Below are 18,738 nucleotides of genomic sequence, written 5' to 3'. Positions count from 1 at the left end.
ACTTGTTTATGGCATGGTTGATTAATTGATATTTGGTAGAAACATGAAATGACCAACAAGAAGAAGATTAGTAAAACCAATGTCAAATAGTTCCAATGGTAATGTGGCCAGCGATGTGAATTGGAATGCATATAATAGCTAAAACTTGAAGGTAGGCATTAATTTCATTCTGAACCAAGATTTCTTTAATTGACATTCAAGCTCCAAATAAGGTATTCAAAGTGAGTCAAGCTTCAATTAACATGCACTTGATTTCAAGTATCTATCCCTTAAGAAATCCCCACGAATCTGAATCCGGCAATATGTCGTGGCTGCCTGTTGTTTTATATTTTTGGCGCCAAGGGCTCGGAAGCCTGGTACTGCAGAGATGGCTGCTGCGTCTCCTCATTTTTCCGCTTCTTTCAGTATTTGTAGCAATCGTTTCTGTAAGAGATTCGGGATGTATCACGTACAGACCAAGTTAATCAGCGGCTTTCCTTCCCATAATCCATTCCTTCGGTCGAGAAATTATCGCGGCCTCCCATTTACAGAATTTCATTCCAACGCACACCGAGATGATTCTATTCAGCCTTTCTCATCTTCGTCAAACTGTATGCATGTTGTCTCTTCCCTTTACTTCACTCACAAATTAATGATAATGAACAGCGTTCTGATATTGACTTTTTTGGTTTCAGCTGGAGAACTCAGAAACGTAGGCTTCATAACTCTTGCAACTATCGCGAGCAAGATTTTGGTGAATCATTTGATGATATGCCTTTATTGTATTTCTTCCTTTTACTGTTTTATATTCTCTGATTTTGCAATTTAATTCTATTGCACCGTAGGGGATGCTCCGAGAGATGGTCCTAGCCGCTGTTTTTGGTGTGGGTCCTGTTGCCTCCGCGTTCAAGTAACTACGGTTTTTTTGAACTTTTCATTGTAAATTGATCTGAAAGTCCTGCGTCATAGTTTTTTCTAAGAGCAGAAGTAACTGAAGTTTGCGATTTTCTTATTTGGAAAACCTGTGTCAACTTTTTGGCAAAATCAGTGGATTTGAAACTTTCATTAGATATTCTCTAACTATTTCATGAACCGAGATGACCTCTGCTACTGTAATCTGTTTTTAACTTGCCATAGTCTTTTGAAGTATTTTCCAATGCAAGTTTACTACGCTTTCTCTAAATTGTATATTCTCTTTAGTTTCACGAGTTCTGGTTCAACTCATATAATATATATATATATATATATATATATATATATATATATATATATATATATATATAATTGGTTTGACACTATTTCTGTTTGATTTTCTCGTTAAATCATTATTTGACGACATGTATCCATTCCAAAAATTTTGCAAGTGCAATTCATAGAATGTTCGACACTGGATTCTCTTGCATTTCTTCTTACTTGGAGCTTCATAGCAGAATATGCTTATAATTATATTACTTATTATCTTTGAACTGTTGCTAATTATATGTCTTAACAGGCACTCTTTGGTGCTTCCAAGTTTCTTCATAGCACTTGTTGGAGGTCAGTATTCTTGTAGCACTCAATTCTTTTAAGCATCAAAATTACTGCGCTTTTTCAACTGGTATTATTTTCTTGTAACTTGGGTTGATTATCAGAAATGATTAAGGCCATCAACTTTAAGACAACACTGATGAACCATATGCTTCTCCAGTGATAACAGACATGCTGCCTGGATTGGGGCCTTGAACAAATTGCCATAGTAGATGGCTAACTGCAGCTCTGTATATAGAAAACATATTGAAATCTCACTCAGATGCTCATGTTTTGTTGTCTATGTGACATGAAAGCTCAATACAGATCAAATCAAACTGCTTATTAGCAGTTCTTCAGTTACACGGATGGAGATCGTTTTCAATGAATATATTTGAATGTAGGCAAGAAATATTATGCGCCTTAATAATGAAGTTACATCTGAATGCTCTTAACATGTTAATTGAGGGTCCTTTCACTGACTGGAACTCCTAAAACTTTGATTCTGGGTTTCTTTTGGATGGAGCTTACAAGACATTAGTATCTTGATACATGACTTTAGCTTTTTCAATTAGTGTAATGAAAAGTCATGCATTTTTCTTCACAGAAAATAATCAATGAGATTTAAGGCTTCAATGTTCTTTTGTTGATTCCTTGACAATTTTAAGTTAAGTCTTCTCTCATTCACTGATCAAGTTGACTTGGAAACATTTGCAGGTGTTAAAGGTCCCATTCATGTCACTGTTGCAACCACCTTGAGGTAATCTTTGTGTATTTTAGCATATTTTCTGCTTTACTGAATTTGTTTCCAGCATAAACTCCGTGGAGTTATGCTTCAAATCTGAATGAGCACATGTTTTTGTGGCATGGGAGAATGGGCAACTTGTGTCATGGCAAGGTCTTATAGACTTGCTATAATTGAGGGTCCAAATGACATGTTTGCCCTCATTAAGGAAAAACTGAATGACTTGGTACCTGTTGTTGAGGGATTTTTTGATAATTTTTTTATTTTTTAAATGGTGCATATCTGAACTTTTAAGTGTTATTTGGTTTAGCTTTTTGTTTAAATTATAACGTGCACAAGTGACTAAGACTTTTTTGTTTTTTCTTCTTTCGATGTTCTCATGTTTGATCAGTAAGCTTTCAAAAGAGAACAGGAGGCGTTTGATTGAAAATGCACATGCAGCAATGTTCATGGTACTCTTTCTCTCTCTTTCCTTCCGTCCCTTCATCCTTTCTTTTTGTGTGCATGACCATCTTTGCGGGTAGCTGGAAAGAAATAGGGGAAATCCAAATTCTGACATGGACTGAGAGAAGGCCAGCTGATAATGCATCTAGCAATGATAGACATAATTATGGAGGATCATTCATGAACTTGATCAAAAACATTTTGGGCTAGGTTCTGATGATGATTTGTGTGTATGTGTGGGTGTGGGTGTGGTGGTTGTGGTTGTATTTATTTATTTATTATTCTCATCATATTCTTCTTTTTTAACACAGATTGGTGGTGTTTTGGGTGCTCTCGTGTACATATTTGCTGACTCCATTGTTTATCTTTCTGCTCCTGGGTCAGTATGCTCTGAAGTAACCATTTTAAATCATTTTCCCTTGAGGATAACTGATCTTGCTGTTTGGAGTGCAAAAATTGTGATCCATGTACTTGTGAATGGCCTTTTTATTTATGTGCATGTCAAAATAAAGGATATCTGACTTGAATTTTATCAGTCTTCTTTGGGTTTCAATTTTCTGAAGAAAAATACCAAATATTTGTTGATTTTCTGAACAAACTTTAGAAAATGCTTTATCAGAGTATAAATCCCTTTAAAATGTGCCTGACTATAAACTAGTGCACATGTCTTTGTTTTGTAGTAAAATCATGTTGTTGACTAACTTTATGAATTGTCACCTCATGACAGATTATGGGCCTCAATTGAAGGTGAATTAACAAAGGATATAGCTATTAGACAGGTAAACCACATTTTTAGATCCGAGTTATGGGATATCTTTATTTCTAAACCTAAGAGCTGCAATTAGTGTCTGCTCTTTTTCCTTGTCTCAGTAATTGTTAATTTTATGCAAAGGAGTTCTGATGTAAATCAACTAAGCAGCTTCATTTGCTATGTTTGGCCTTCTAGCTGAAAGTGATGACCCCATGCATACTGTTTGCTGGTCCAGTTGCACTTGGCTTTGGCTCCCTTAGGTCTGTATCATTATTTCAAATACCATAGCACTCATATTTGTTTGTACCTGCCTGAGATTTTTGTTTTTGTGTAGTGCAGAAAGAGATCACATTGTCCCTTCTCTGAGCCCTGCTCTTGCAAGCATTGTAGTGATTATATCTGTAAGACTCACTTTGTTGCAAGATTACTCATTTTGTTATCTCGTCTTCTTTCATTGTCATCTTATATCTGTAAGACTCACTTTGTTGCCAGATTACTCATTTTGTTATCTCGTCTTCTTTCATTGTCATCTTACTTCTACGAAGTCATCCCTGTATTTTTTTTCTTGCACTCTGGCTTTTATTTCTTTTAAATATAGAGAAACTACTTTATTAGTTTTTCAGGCATTTTCTGTATTTTCTGTTTAAGTATGAGAAAATAACAGTAGATAATGATTCTCCACACTGGGACATCATTTTATTTCTGGCTCTATCTGTTAAAACCGATTAAATTGGTTGTTCTTCAAGATGGCACGGAAGCTGAATATAGTTTCATTTTTGTTTGCAGTGTGCTGTTTACATTTCAGTTACTCCATCCAGCACTTCCACTTCTCATAATATACTTGGTATGTGACTGAATCCTAATCTGTCTCTTTTCTCAAGCTTAATTGATGTTAGTTTTTCATATTATAGTACAGTAACTGTCTTGAAGTGGACCACTTTTCAGGAGGAATGCTTGTATCTTCTGCAGCATCATTAGGTGTTTTCTTGCAGTGGCTAATCCAGGTTACAGTTTATTCCAGTTATATACTTTAAATGTGGGATTGTGGATTTCTTGCTTGATATCTTCCATGTCCCTCCAGTATCATATACCACATAAATTATACAACATTGGGCACTTTTTGAATGGTCAGGATCTTCTGGGCTTTTTCAGGATCATGGCTAACCATGGTACTGACCCTTAAAAAGGCAGGTTGGAGTTTACAGATCCTGCCACTATGGCTTCCTATTTGGATATTTCTCATATTTGGATTAGCTAATGCTACCACTTCAGACTTTTCGAACAATCTCTCACCTCAACCATCTACTTTCTACTTTCTAGAATATCTCATATTCCTATAACCATATTAAAAAAAATTATTTCCTATACATGCTTGACTATTCATATTTTGTGGTTTTTCAGGTTCTTCTGCATGAGAAGACTGGATTTAAATTCACTTACTTTTCATGGAAGAATATTTTGGAGGATAAAAATCTCTCTGAGGTTCCTGCTGCGGACCCTTACTCATATCAATTACTTTTAATTGGAATATTGGTTTAGGGTTTGGACTGTTTATTAATTTCTATTTTGTTACAGTTATTTGCATTAGTGTTTCCTGCAATATTGACGTCAGGCTTGGCACAAATAGCCTCATTTACAGATCTATACTTTGCCTCTTACATTCCACGTGCAACGGCAGGTATCTCTTGTAAGTTATTTGTTCCTTTTCTCACGGGCGTCCTTTAGTTCGATCTCGAGTGCCTTAGACACCTCTTTCCATTTTATGCATCTGTCTTTCTCATGTATCTTGGACTGCTCAGTGGTCCCTCTAATTACCTTCTTGCCATCCATTTCAATCGGAACATGCTTGCGCTTGATTGGACTGCTAGTTTTGCTCTGTCCTGTTTGTTCATTGAGACTTACTGAAGTATGGATGAGAACCTTAAGTTGGAGATACTTTTAGTACATCAGTTCTAGAGATTTTATTAAATGGCCTCAACGCACAAAAACACTCGTGTCGGTTTCAAACTGTTTGAAAATGTGAGTCAGCATTTACACAGATAACCTCATGGTGGTCAGAAATTGCTTATACATTATGTGTACAGCAATTGTTTGAGTAAAGTTTTGATCCATTCTGATCTCAAATGCAAAACAGCAGCTTAGTATTTACTGAAATTGCTCAAAAGAAGGATACTACAGCAAAATATTAATGAACAAAACAAGCAGAAGCATCAATAGAGAAGCTGACTTGAAATTTAATTTAAAACAAGGAATTGGCATGGGAGCTACATGCAAGGAATTGTAAAATGCCACTATTGTTGAAGGGGAAAAACCTAAAACATAGATGGACCTTACTGGAAGAGTCTCTTCAGATTAATCAGTGCTCACTTGAAGCATCCTAAAAATTGGGTTGAACAACATAATTTTTTGTAGCCTGCTGTGTTGCGTGTCACTACCATCATCATGACCAACTCAGGTGGCCAAGGTTCATGATACTGTGTATAATTCTGTATCAAGTACCTAATATGATATGAGCCTGCTGATAGAGTTGCATGGGCTTGGTTACAGTACAAACTATGTTTGCAAGATTTAGCCATTCATTTCCCAGGCATAGGTCTACTGTGTGACATTGCAAACGCCAAAAGCATGTGAATCTAACTGATCCAGATGCGTTACATTTTGTCAGACAATAAGAGTTAGGCCTAAAGTTCTATGATGGTGAATCCCATTCATACAGAAAGAAGCATGATTTTGTTTTTTTTATTGGTTATTGTTTTTTATGACTTTCTGCCAATGGATGCATTGCTAATACCATGAAATTGGCAGATGCCCGTCTTTTGGCTATGGCACCACTAGGTATCTTGCTGAGCACTGTGATACTGCCTCTTTTACCTAAATATTCAAGACTGGTAAAGGTATATATCATCAATTCCACTAACGAGAAGTGCTTCTATCATAACAAGTATCTATTATATCTTATTTTTTCTGCAGTCATCTTCTTGGACAGCTCTCAAGGAGAGCTTACATCAAACAATTCTACTTTGCATGGTAAGTTTGACTAGACTGCTCCTTAATCTTTATCTTAATTAACTATACTTTTCACACAATGTCTCTTCTTGTGTCCTAATAAGTTCTAGTAATATCTACTGGAGCTGTCACTGTAAAACAATTTACATGAGAAGCAAATTTTGAAGTCTGTTTCTAGATAACTTTAAGGTTTTGGAGGTGAAGATATATTGTTATTATTTGTATCATGGAAGATAAGTGACTATCCATCATATCAGGGGGTTGTAGACAACAACAATTCCTGGAGAACAGACACAGATAGAAAGCACGTTAAGTGCTCATATTTTCCTTTTTATTACTTTATTTTTTAATTTTTTTGTGGGACTAGAGTATGTGGAAGTACCCTGTAGAGATTATCTACAGTTTGAGACCTTTGCCTTGGGGTTTTGGTTGTACTCACTGATGTGCTTAACCATTTAATGCATTTGTTGTCATATGAAAACATATATATGAAATACTGGAGAATATAAATCCTCTGCACAATTTATCTCCAGTTCTAATAAATTAAGACTGTCTCTAAAGGTTTTCAATGAAACTATCTCATAAAATATATATTTTCAGGTATTATAGCATACAAATGAGTTTGTGTTTGACTCAGTGGCTTGGTCAGGTCCAACAGGACTGTCTAACTTGTTGGTTTGACTGAATGTACCAACTTTCATATTGTTGATTATTAATTGACATTAAACATCAGGCCTTGAGGGCCTGTCGAACTTTGTTCAATGTAAGAACAAGTTTAAGATATGCATCTGGTCTGCTGCTGTTGTTGGATATTTGAAGTTCTCAGGCAAATTTGTCATTTATTTTTTGTGAGTTTTTTCGCCTTTGCACTCTTAAAGTTTAGATAATGCTATATCACTGCCATTTCTGTTTATATTTGAAACTTATGCTTCTTAAAACATCCAAGGATCACAAATGTAGGAAGAGATAATATTTATTGAAGAAATTATTCAAGGCAAAAGGGCCAAGTTTATTTAGGGATTAGAAATTGATTTGAGAAGTTTCATAGCACTTTGTGGTTTCATGAAGTTTTGAACAGCAGGGATGCAAATGAACTTTTATTATATTTCTACTAGCTACTCAGAAAAAGATAATTTTCTGTTATAATGAAAAAAATCTTCCTACTAGATATCTCACATCTCGAGTTTCAATTTTCCTCCACTTGAGCCGCATTGGCCTGCATTACTAGGTGACTGCACTCAACTCCAGTCCACTCTTATCTGAACCAAACTTTTTATTCTTTGGACCTAAAGCAGAAACTAAAAAGATGTCCAAGAGCAAGAAATGGAACTCAAGTAATTAGTTCTAAATCCAATTGGGGGGCAACCTTGGGAAAGTAATGCTTCAGAAAACAAGAAAGAGAAATTTTTTCTATACTATGTTCAATTATGATCCTTGTAAAGATTTGACTTTTGCAGTACTCTATCACAGGTGTTAGTCTTTGCAATCTCAACATCTATGTGTGTACTAGCACGTCCAATAATATATTTGTTCTTCCAACGGTTTGCATTTGATTCTACAGCTACTGCTCTTGTGTCTTCTTTACTTGTCTGTTGTAAGTATCCAACTTGTTAATTTATTTATATATTTTCTTCATGTTGGTGCTACAGAGGCAAATAATGTTACTATATGAATTGTTAATCTAGTTGATCCAATTGCCCTGCAGATTCTATAGGTTCACCATTCTATGTTATCAGAGAATTGCTTGTTATGGTGTTTTATGCACTTGGAGATGGGCAGCAGCCGTTCATCATCAGTGGTGTTGCTATTATTTTGAATGCATTCTTAGATTGGCTTTTCACTGTCAAGTTTGGCCTTGGAGCTCAAGGACTGGTATGTTGCAGTTTTATGGGGCCCACTAGATTTTTTTAAAGCTACCCAATGAGGCTCATCTTATTTTTTCAGGTACTTGCAACATCAACAGTGACTGTGTTGTCAGCCTTAACTCTCTTGCATCTCTTATCAAGGAGAATAAAAGGTAGATATGAGGAATGCTGCTTGGGGTATGCTCACGGAAGAGCTGTTGGACCACAATCTTTTAGGAAACCTTGGAGAGATGTCATAGGTTGTAGTGACTAAAAAAAAAAAATGTCATAGGGAGTAGCTCATAACAAAGGTTTTACAAGGTTTAGAGTTGATTTGAAGCTCAGAAAATATCTCCTAAAAAGCCCATAATCGGGTAAGCAGAAATTCGATTTGTTTTAATCAATTAAGCAGAGAAGAGTTTGTTTGAAGGTCTCTTGATCAAATAAGCTGCCTTTGTCCTTAAGAGAGCCTTGGTCAATTAAAGCCAAAGAAGCCTTAACCAATTAAGAGCTCCAGAATTTAAAAAAAAAAGGAGCGGTTAGAGCTCCTAATCGATTAAGGCCAAAGAAAGCTTAATCGATTTAGATGTTCTGCAATTTTTTAATATTCTCAAAGTTCCAAAAACGGTTCTCTTGATTTTTTTTATTGATGCCCAATGTTCCAATAACAGAGAAAATGTTTTTGAGCCTATAAATAGCCTTCACAACCCATTTGAGAAATAACTTAGTGCATGGAAGTGAAAAATCAAGTGGAACACCTTAAGCCACCTTGGAGCTTCCTTCTCCCAAGTGTTTTCTCATCTTCAAATCTTTTGTAAAGATCTTCTCTTGTGTTCAAAGGCTCATTTCCTAGTAATTTTGAAAATCGCTAATTATTCTAAGCTTTTATTCTTAAATCCATGTTTATTTTAGTTTGATATCGTGCTAGAAATATTCTTCTTGATTTTTAGATCAATTTGTATACCCTAACTTATTTGTTGAGCCAATCTCTCGGGCTAAGCAAACTAGAACTTTTAGTTTCAAATCTATTGTTGCATTGGCTCTTTACTGAACTTTGAATCCTCCCTCAATTGAACTTCGTATTCATATGAGCTAGTATTTTCAAATTCAACCTTTATAAAGTGAGCTTTAATTTTCACATCTTCATTTGGATTTGCACAGTTGATCTTGAATTTCAAATTTATTATGTTTGCATTATCCTCGAGGTGCTATATTCATTGGTAGGTCATATTAGTTGGGCTGTAATTATTTTTGTGCTCATTGTTGAATTTGCCTATTAAGAGGCATTTAGTGTGCTAGATTGTAAAGCAAGGAAACCTTGCTTATGTATCAAACAAGCCTTACGTAGACAACTCCATCTCAATCACAACAAATTGTAAAACATCTGTGACTTAGGTTGTGTGGTAGAAAAATTTCTTTGTGGGTATTGGCTCGTGTAGCCCAATGAACTGAAAATCTCTTTGTGGGCATTGGCTCATGTAGCCTAGTAAGTTGAAAATCCCTTTGTAAGTCTAGGCTTGTGTATCCTAGTTGAGTTGTTGAAAAATCCTTGTGGGTCTAGAGTCTAGTAAGCTGAAAAAATCTCTTTTGTGGATCTAGGCTTGTCTAGCCTAGTTGAGCTGCCGAAAATCTCTTAGTGAGTCTAGGTGTGTGTAGCCTAGTGTGTGGTTGAAAAGTCCCTTTGTGGGCATTGGTGTAACTTGACTTGTCTAGCCAAGGGGAGTTGAGGAAGGCTTGTGTAGCCATTGTTGTAATTTGGTTTTGTGACTCAAGTTGTAAGTGCTGCTTTGCAATGAAGAGTTATTGAGTCAAGTCCAAAATGCAAAGCACTTTCAAGTGGATTAACAACCCGTAATAAGGATTCAAATCCCTATTAAAATTAATTGTGTATACGTGTGGGTAATGTTTTGTATCTATCTTGAATAGTAAAATTAACTTGCAAATAAAATTACCCACAAAAGGAGCATTTACCCAAGGCATTAGAGAAAAAGTTTTAACAATAGTGCACATATAAACCTATTCAACCACCCCCTTCGTCTCTACTTTTCTATGTTTCTGCCTCCAGGAGCTAACAATCTTCACAAACTGGTTTTATGTTCAGGTTTAGTTGAATTTACTGAATCCATTCGCCTTCTAGCATTGCTGATCACTTGTTCCATCATCTCGGGATATGTTACGCTGATTGCTTACAAGATGCTGGATTGCTTTCTTTCTTCTATGCTGCTCTTGAGGTAGATTCTCTTAGTGGTTTTTGAACAGTCCTAAATACTGTCCTGGTTGATGCAAATACTTTATCTGAATACTTACATGATTTGGTTTTCGATTGCAGGTGTTTTAGATTGTCCGAATTCCTATCCATTGCCTTTGCTTCTCTTTTTGGGCTTTTTACATTTTCTGTTCCTCTCCTGATTTTCCAATTTCCCAGAATGAAGTTGACGAGATCCTTTTCGCAAACATTGTCAAAGTTGATGAATTTTGCATGCTTCCATATAACATAGTACCAAGTTCAAATTATCCCTCATCCCACATGATTTGAAATGAAGGCCCCTTATTTCATCAGCAACAAGGCCAAGGTGATAGCTGAAAATCTGCAGCAAGTGAACAGAATTTCCTCTAGAGCTGGTGCCTCTAAGCCGAGTTGTTGGTTGGTAACTTAAACTTTCATCTAACCGAAGTAGGACAACACTAACTGAATTAACTTGGTTTTCGCTTGGAAATTTCCGTTCCCTTGTATTAGTACCAATCATATAGAACTGGCCGGACAAGCCGTGCTTGCCCAGTTTGATTTTACATATATTTTGACGGTATATTCTATGAACCCTAGATAGAGTCTATACAAACGAATGTCCAAAGAAGAGAACAAACAAGAAGGTGATTCCAATTCTCAAGGGAAGAAACAAGAGTTGATTTACTTTATTTTTTTACCTATTAAAAGATAAAAAGACTCATAAAAATAAAATTATTTTCCTATCCCACATTTAATTTATCTCAATTTTCCTGTACTGATGCACATTGAACAACTTATAAGGTGACAAGATAGCTGATGTCTCTTTACCGATTAAAATAAGAGTTATTCAGCAGCATAGATATGTAGGTCTTGGTAACTTACCAGGAATTGGGAACTGCAATTTATAATTCATAGATAAGTAGACAACAATCCCATATTTTGACTGGTTATATCTGTCCATTAAAGACTTTGAGATGTGTGAGTTCACATCCATGCCATTTAAGAAAGGGTATCACACCTGTAACATCATTCAGTTATTCAATAACACCAATGACAAATTAATGTTCACATAGAAATGTGCTCCCAGATGCCTTCACCACTATATAAATGGAATCAACAACAGCTTTTAGGTCATTCACCAATCCCCACTCCATTTGCCTTTGCCTTCTTCCAATCAAAGCAGAGATATGGCACCTTTCATTGGAGAGAGAGCCGTGGAGGCCACCCCAAAGGATGATATTGCCAAATTTAAGACATCTGAGTTACCACAGCCCCCTATGGTGGAGAAGGAGGTCAAAGGAGTGGAAACGGGAGTATGCAAAGAGGGAAAAGAAGAAGTGGGAACAGAAACTGAACCAAAGACTGGGGTTTCCTTCCCTGTCAAACTGGAAGATGGGAAGCAGCTTAACGCAGTTGGCATGAGGAAGAAGAGTGTTCTTGGCTTGGGGATCAAAATATATGCCTTTGGTATGTCTTCATTGAATCATATTAGCAGTAGAGAGTTTCCAAACAGGAGCATATAATCTGTTCTCCCGTATCAAGTAGCTTATGTTGTGCTAGTCTCAGTCATCTATCTCATACCTGATCTACACTTGTTTCTGCTATTGAATCTATTCTTCTAAATTCAGATCAAATTGATTTTCTCCTATCAAGCTTCTGAAACCAAACTAACAAGAGATGATTAAATCAATTATATTGCTGGATCTGTCAATGAACAGGGGTGTATGCAGACAAAGAGAAGCTGAAGGAGGTCCTAAAATCAAAGATCAGCACAGCTCCTGAAAAACCCACTAAGCAGATGTATGAGATAGCCATTGATAGCGATGTGCCGATGACAATGAAGCTGGTCATTGTCTTCAGTGGTCTCACAATGAACATGATCAAGAAGAACTTTGATGAAGGCCTTGGTGCATCCATAAAGAAGATCAATGGAGGCCGAAAGAACGAGGACCTTGCCAACAAGTAATTTCAAACTCTCCTCAAAAAGATCTTGAACTTACTTTCTAAATCTAGGGAAAGAATTTTTTTTAAAAAAAAACTACTTCCCAAGTACAATTTTCTACAGTTGAGTTTTTATAACTGGGGATGTTCTATGCAAATGTTTGAGGACTAATTACCTTGCACAATTTCATTGTTCTGTATGATACAAAAAGGGTCATGGGAGCAGCATCAGATGCCATCAAACTATCACCTGGATCAGTTATTGAAATAACCAAACTTCCAGGATTTGTCATCCGGACAAAAGGTAAATACTCAGCTTTGGCTATCTATGATATATACATTCAAAAAACAGAAAAAGAAACAACATTTATAAACATATAATATTGGTTATACATTGACACATTTTATCATATGGTGGGTGCAGTGAAGGATGAGGTCATAAGCACAGTTGAAAGCGAGCTGCTATGCAGGGCCTACTTTCACATGTACTTGGGAGATGACCCCTTTGACAAGGACGCGAAAGAAAGATTTGGAGCATCCCTACTTTCCCTCTTCTAATAATACCAGACAAATGGTAAGAATAACAGCAATCACTTACCTTGGTTATGTAATGAAAAATTAGAGCAGCTAAGTATTTCCTCCCAGATGCAGATGTTGTGTTTGTCATCCCATTTCTGAATTACTCTTGGATAATGTATTTGAGTTAGAAAGGTAAAACTGAAGCATGTTTTGGTTTGATTTGATGGGAAATATTGTTTAAAGAGTCGATCCAACAATGGCAAAAACTTACAGTGAGATGTCGAAAGCTCACGATCCACATGGTTTAAGCTGAATAAATCCACCAAGCAAGCAAAAACCACAAATAGCTACCGGTATACATACAACAAGAGAAAGAGGCACCCAACATTTATCTATAAAAAAGGTCATATTACATAAAATTTCCATTTTCCCCTGAACAAAAAGGATCAGGATAAACCTTGGAGAACCTTTTGGGGATCCAACTGCCCACTGCAGTAGCTAGATGAGACAGTTGAAAGCTCTTGCCGACCCTTCCACTCTTCAAAGGGTTTGAGCACAATTGGATTTTCAATAGCAGCAGAGTCCACACATAACATAGTCTTATAATCCTCATCCCCAAAATCTGCCAAAGCCTTTGCCTTCTTGTCCCATGGGTTCCAAACAGCTGCACAGAATGACTAATGCTTATGGACGGCCAAAAAGCCATTTGACTCAAATTAGAAAAGGTTCCAGTGGCTGGGCTACAAACCAGCATCAGGCAGGCCCTCTTTCCTGAGCACAAACGTTCTTTTCTTCTCATGGTCTATGATGGCAACCTTTGTTGGTGTACTCAAATATGCACGATCTACCTGATTATAGACACATATAAAACTGTTGATGATAGGAAAAAAGACGTCAAACACTAAGATGTCCTTAGTACAGCTTGAATCTTAATCTAGCTAACCTAATGAATGACCCATGTTTTTTCTCTAAATCTGGTATAAGTTTACATACTTTGTGAGCTTTGCACTTGTGCATGACCTACATTTCTTTTAGTATCGAAGAAAACCAGAACTCTCAGCATAGAATTCATTGTAGCTTTTTGTGCTTTGAACTATTATGGTTTACATGAATCCATTTTAGTACATGACCTGCACTATAGTTTATTAAAATCCATGGAAGCTCTTGTTTTTGGTGCCTATTGTGCCAGACAGTTTGTAGAAGCCTGAAAATACAATAAAAAGCATTTAAACTACCTCTCCATCAAAAGTAACTGCATCAGCCTGCTCAGTGACCCTCTCTCTTTGCATCAGATTGTCAAAGTAGTCCAGTGTCTCCAAACCTTCCACACGCACTTCACTGCAAATGAAACTGCATCATGCAACTTCTCTGAAAAGAAATAGAAGTAAAATATCTTTGGAATTTGCCACTATCAAAAGAAATGGACCCAACCAGTAAATTCACATATAAATGAATTTCCAAGCAAAAATTACACTAACTGCATTGATTCAAATAGCACCACAGTACAACGCCAACAAACCTGATATCTGAAACAGACAGGTAGTTTCGAATTCCAAATGTGAAGGATAAGGCTCTGCTGTCAGTATTTCTAACTCGAGGAATCAGAGTCAGCTTACCAGCATCCAGTGAAATATGAAGCCGCAACTCAAAACTGTAACAGAAATTTTTCAACAACAAATATTTTTTCTATCAATAAATATGACAATAGAAACTTCTTTTTTTGTTTTTTGAAAATAATGACAATTAAGACTTTACACAAGGAATACCTGTGTGGCCATGTTTTGAGATCCTCATCTGTTGATTTCAAAAGAAGATCAACAGATGACTGGTCATTAGTCGGTGGAAGTGGTGAAGAGCTACATAAAACCCACAATCGGTTTCTTGCAAATCCATGTAGCTCGAGTGACCCAAAATTGCCAAACTGTTAATGGGAAAAAGAAAAAAAAAACTATAGTAAACCAACCTAAGCCATGGATTTCTTAGATCCATGTAGAGTTCTGAAAGAGGAAAATATACAAAAGAAAAACCTGAGGAAAGAAGATTGGGATTCCTCCTCTGATGGCTTTTGGAGGTTTCAAAATAGCCTGTGACAGAGAGGGCACTTCATTCAAATACAATTAGAGGCTCTATGTGATGGAGCATAACCAGAAAGTACATACCAGCAGTTTGCTTCTAATATATATCTTTTTGACATGAGTTGCCATTGATTACATAAATAACCTACGTGCTGAAACAATTGTTTTTAAGCTAAATTTGTTCCTGGATATATGAAAATAACCTCTAAACAAACAAACAGTGAAAAGAAATCAGTATCTCGCACACTATTTTTTTTATTTTTATAAAAAATAGCTATTATTTTTATTAAAAAACTTGTCATTCTTCCTAATATCAGGGACCTGTAGGTTGCCCTATTATTCATTAATGAAATCCCTTCAATTGTCATGTTCTACCTGTGAGGTTCATTTGAAATTTGGTCCGATAAATACAGTATCATACCAATACATAGGGAAGACATGCATGCACCTGTAATATACAAGAAGAAAACAAGATAGAAAACAAATTTAAGCTATGTGACCAGATTGATTTATACCTTGCTGCTCATAAACAGGAGTTCTTCCTTGCGGTTATTTTTCCATGACACAACTTGCCCACCATAAAGGAGCACCTGCAACAAGTTAACCCCTTTCAAAAACAATTTAGAACTACATAGAAATGCTCCGTTCATGCCAGGATGATGTATTGATATTTTATTGCAAGTATCTAAAACCATCTTCCTGTTGCTACCTGAAGAATTGAGAACATCTCCACTAAGTCTTGCTTATTTCACCCAAACATTTGTGTTCTTCAAGGGAATAGAAGAACAAAAAAGAAAAAAAAGACACCATGGATTTGCGAGAAACTGACCAAACTAAAAAGGATTACTTTCAGGAAGTTGCCTTTTCTAGTTTCTACCACACAAAACCCATCTCTAGCCTCAGTTTATCCCAAGAGCAATACCAAACGAGCATTATTACATAAAGGCTTCTTCTGAGCCTTTTCTAAATACTGTATTGAACAGAGTGTTTTTAACCATGAGTTCTCCTTTTCATTGCAATCGATCGCCTTCTCTATTTAGACCGGCAGTCATGAAAATTTTGGGAAAGATGAACGAATAAAAGAGAGAGAGAAAATCAAAGGCTAAGGCTTCAAAGGAGAAAAGATTGAGTCTATGCGACTCTCCATGCACTTTTGATCCTTTCCCGTTACTTTGTGGTTCGACTGCGCTCACAGCACAGAGAATTTCCTTTCTGTTTATATATACGAACATGATGTTTCGTCTAAAGTGACTTCTACCTTCAGCATGCAGTCTCCATCCAATAAGCTATTTAAGATATAATAACCCAATGTAAAACAGACGACCTGTGCATGTTGCTCTATCTCTCTCTCTCTCTCTCTCTCTCAGTCGTTCGCTCGCTCAAAAATACAAAAAAGATGACTTAATCTTGAAACAAGGTGAACGAAATGAGATTATATTGCAAAAAATAAACAAAATACATGAGACCCACCTCTGCTGATGATCCACCGGGCTCGGTTAACAGAACTCTGGGTAGTCCATCGGTGTCGTGGATAATGTTAAGAGGCATCTGTTTGGGACGCAGTCGGGACCTTAGGTTCCTGACAAACGGTTTCCCCTTGCTCCACTCCAGCTGAAACCACACAACACCACAAATATCATCCAAACAGATATTAATAAACCAACAGCAAAGCGGCACACCGCGGGCAAAAAACCCAAACAAGTTCCGTTCTGGAAGAATATTACCTTGAAAGGTCTGGAAACAGAATACCCAGAACAGAAAATGTAGCAAATCGACTGCAACAAAATCTGCGTAAAGAAGAAGCATATATATCCCCAGGCTGAGGAAGCATCTCCTCCAGTCACTCTTCCCCCTTTTCTGTCTTTCTCTCTTTAGTCTCGGCATTTCGATGGCGAATGGCGATTATGTTTCTCACGTCACCTTTATTATTCCCTCGCTCTCTCCACTGAGTGAGAGAAAAGGACGAGATGAAATGGGACAAAAATCACCTCCCTCCATTTCGTCCTCTTGCTCACCTGGCCAGAGAAAATGCTTCTTATTTCCTCGAATCACATCTCAGGAACTTGGAAAGGTTGCAGGATATGTCCAAGGAGAGATGCTTACCACTGACAAAGAACGAAGAATCTTGCGCACGACCTATCCGGAGATAAAAAACAATCGGACACTGTTGCATATTCTTCTTCTCCATTTGTAGGCCAACAAGTGCTCTGATCTCTGGACTACGGATAACTAATCTTTTATACTCGATGCCTTGGTATTATTATATTTATGTTGTATTTTAGAATATGGCATCGCTCCAAATAAGATAAGAATTCAATAAAAATAAAATAGTTATTATATTTAAAAATAATTGTTAATTTTTAGAAAGAGGGACACACTGGTAGACTTTTTTTTTCCAGTAATGAGGGGGATCAATCCACCTCGTCTCATCATCTCCGGTGAAAATCTCTGGGGAGCAAAAGGGTTCTTCCAAAGAGAGTAGATAGCGAGAGGAAAGAAAAATGAGAGAAAGATACTTTGTACCATTGGCGGTGAGGAAGACAGTGATGGCAGCAAGAAACGAGAGGATGACGAATGATGAGAGGATACTCTCTTCCTCTCAGTCAGGCTCAGGAAGATGAAAAAGGGGACCACGAATGGTGACATCAAAGAGGAATTTGAAGATACTTAAAAGGGATCTTCCTCTTCGTTGAGCCAGAGAGAAGATAAGAAATCACTTCAAAGTGTAAGTTAGCCACTAGCTTTTCCTAAGAGTATGGCATCGGTTAATCTATCTTTTGCGCTGATCCAACAGCTCAAATACCATTTTCGCAATGAAGTTTGTCGCCCCCATTTAAATGAGAAATAGGTTTTTTCATCCTATGATCGTGGGAGACCACCCCCAATGCTAATACACATATACAAACAAATCTGGGTAGGGCCTTGCAGAATTTTCTGATGCAGTTCTTTTGCTTGTTTCTCAATCTTTAATGTATCTGTCCAAATCTTGGACATTTCATGAGCAGAAGAACACAGAAAGGAACCATATAGCTTTTGATTTATGAATAAAAGCAGGGAAAGGAAAGAGAAAATTTGAAGGTAATAAGATGAACAACAACTGCTTCCTTTCTCATATATAAGTTTTAAGAAGATCCTTATGATTATTTTATTAAAAAATGAATTAAACTTTTTAATGTAAAAATTAGATTGATTTTTAAAATATTTATTTATTATCCACGCTTTTATCTAATTATCCTGAACAACTCTATCCTCACTATTTTCTTGAAGAAATTTTATCTACGATGAGTGGAGATTTTTTTTTCCTTTTAGCGGTTGAAGCAGATTAAACGTCGGATGAATTCAGTTTAAGAGTCTCAGATTGCTAACATCATTAAATTGTTGATTACGAATCCCAAACATTTCATCTCCGAAATCGGATTTTTTTTTTTGGTATGAAGTTCTTCTCCGAAATCTGTAAATACGATGGAAAAAAAAAACAGGAGGCAGAGCAATCGTGAAAAAAATCGCTTCGATAATTTATACAACAAAGTTTTTCGAGATTACAAATGGTCAGCAGAGAAGATTCCGCTTGGCTTCTCAAAATCGCAGAGCAGTGCTGCAGATTGATTGGGAATTGAAGAACAAAATCCGAAAAACGAATATTTATCCTCCAACCCAAAACCCTAACAGACGGCACCGTGAGGCGTGTGGATCGAGTAACC

At 36.6% G+C, this 18,738-nt stretch overlaps 3 protein-coding genes across 4 annotated transcripts; 2 read left to right on the top strand and 1 right to left on the bottom strand.

Annotated features, from left to right (window-relative positions):
* Positions 1 to 400: 400 nt before the first annotated feature.
* Positions 401 to 11,126, top strand: LOC137944043 (uncharacterized). Of its 2 annotated transcripts, none has more exons than XM_068789657.1 (21): positions 401 to 590; positions 675 to 733; positions 825 to 889; positions 1,472 to 1,515; positions 2,203 to 2,245; positions 2,622 to 2,682; positions 2,986 to 3,053; positions 3,402 to 3,453; positions 3,621 to 3,685; positions 3,760 to 3,826; positions 4,212 to 4,269; positions 4,371 to 4,429; positions 4,827 to 4,907; positions 5,001 to 5,103; positions 6,231 to 6,319; positions 6,396 to 6,452; positions 7,902 to 8,025; positions 8,137 to 8,303; positions 8,376 to 8,448; positions 10,377 to 10,506; positions 10,605 to 11,126. In XM_068789657.1, exons 1-21 carry the CDS (start codon positions 440 to 442, stop codon positions 10,771 to 10,773), a joined length of 1,785 nt encoding a protein of 594 aa, XP_068645758.1. In that variant the 5' UTR covers positions 401 to 439; the 3' UTR covers positions 10,774 to 11,126. The 2 variants fall into 2 exon arrangements, with proteins under 2 accessions (XP_068645758.1, XP_068645679.1); XM_068789578.1 differs by having other exon boundaries at positions 5,001 to 5,112.
* A 473-nt stretch (positions 11,127 to 11,599) lies between these two features.
* Positions 11,600 to 13,182, top strand: LOC137943963 (chalcone isomerase-like protein 1). Its single transcript, XM_068789457.1, has 4 exons — positions 11,600 to 11,969; positions 12,221 to 12,464; positions 12,656 to 12,747; positions 12,868 to 13,182. Exons 1-4 carry the CDS (start codon positions 11,690 to 11,692, stop codon positions 12,999 to 13,001), a joined length of 750 nt encoding a protein of 249 aa, XP_068645558.1. The 5' UTR covers positions 11,600 to 11,689; the 3' UTR covers positions 13,002 to 13,182.
* Positions 13,183 to 13,262: 80 nt separating this feature from the next.
* Positions 13,263 to 17,227, bottom strand: LOC137943878 (putative glucose-6-phosphate 1-epimerase). Its single transcript, XM_068789339.1, has 10 exons — positions 17,141 to 17,227; positions 16,762 to 17,052; positions 16,508 to 16,648; positions 15,553 to 15,627; positions 14,990 to 15,046; positions 14,729 to 14,883; positions 14,482 to 14,613; positions 14,198 to 14,300; positions 13,711 to 13,810; positions 13,263 to 13,626 (listed from the first exon to the last, which is right to left on the bottom strand). The coding sequence occupies exons 3-10, from the start codon at positions 16,583 to 16,585 to the stop codon at positions 13,409 to 13,411; spliced, it is 918 nt and encodes a 305-aa protein (XP_068645440.1). The 5' UTR covers positions 16,586 to 16,648; positions 16,762 to 17,052; positions 17,141 to 17,227; the 3' UTR covers positions 13,263 to 13,408.
* Between the last annotated feature and the right edge of the window lie 1,511 nt (positions 17,228 to 18,738).

The sequence above is a fragment of the Aristolochia californica genome, unplaced genomic scaffold, assembly GCF_029961685.1.
Source record: "Aristolochia californica isolate CCGP_79_NKW_82.1479 unplaced genomic scaffold, dmAriCali1.0.hap1 SCAF_1, whole genome shotgun sequence".
Taxonomy (NCBI): Eukaryota; Viridiplantae; Streptophyta; class Magnoliopsida; order Piperales; family Aristolochiaceae; genus Aristolochia; species Aristolochia californica.
The sequence above is the reverse complement of the archived record's forward strand: the minus strand, read 5'-3'. Positions and strand labels throughout refer to the sequence as shown.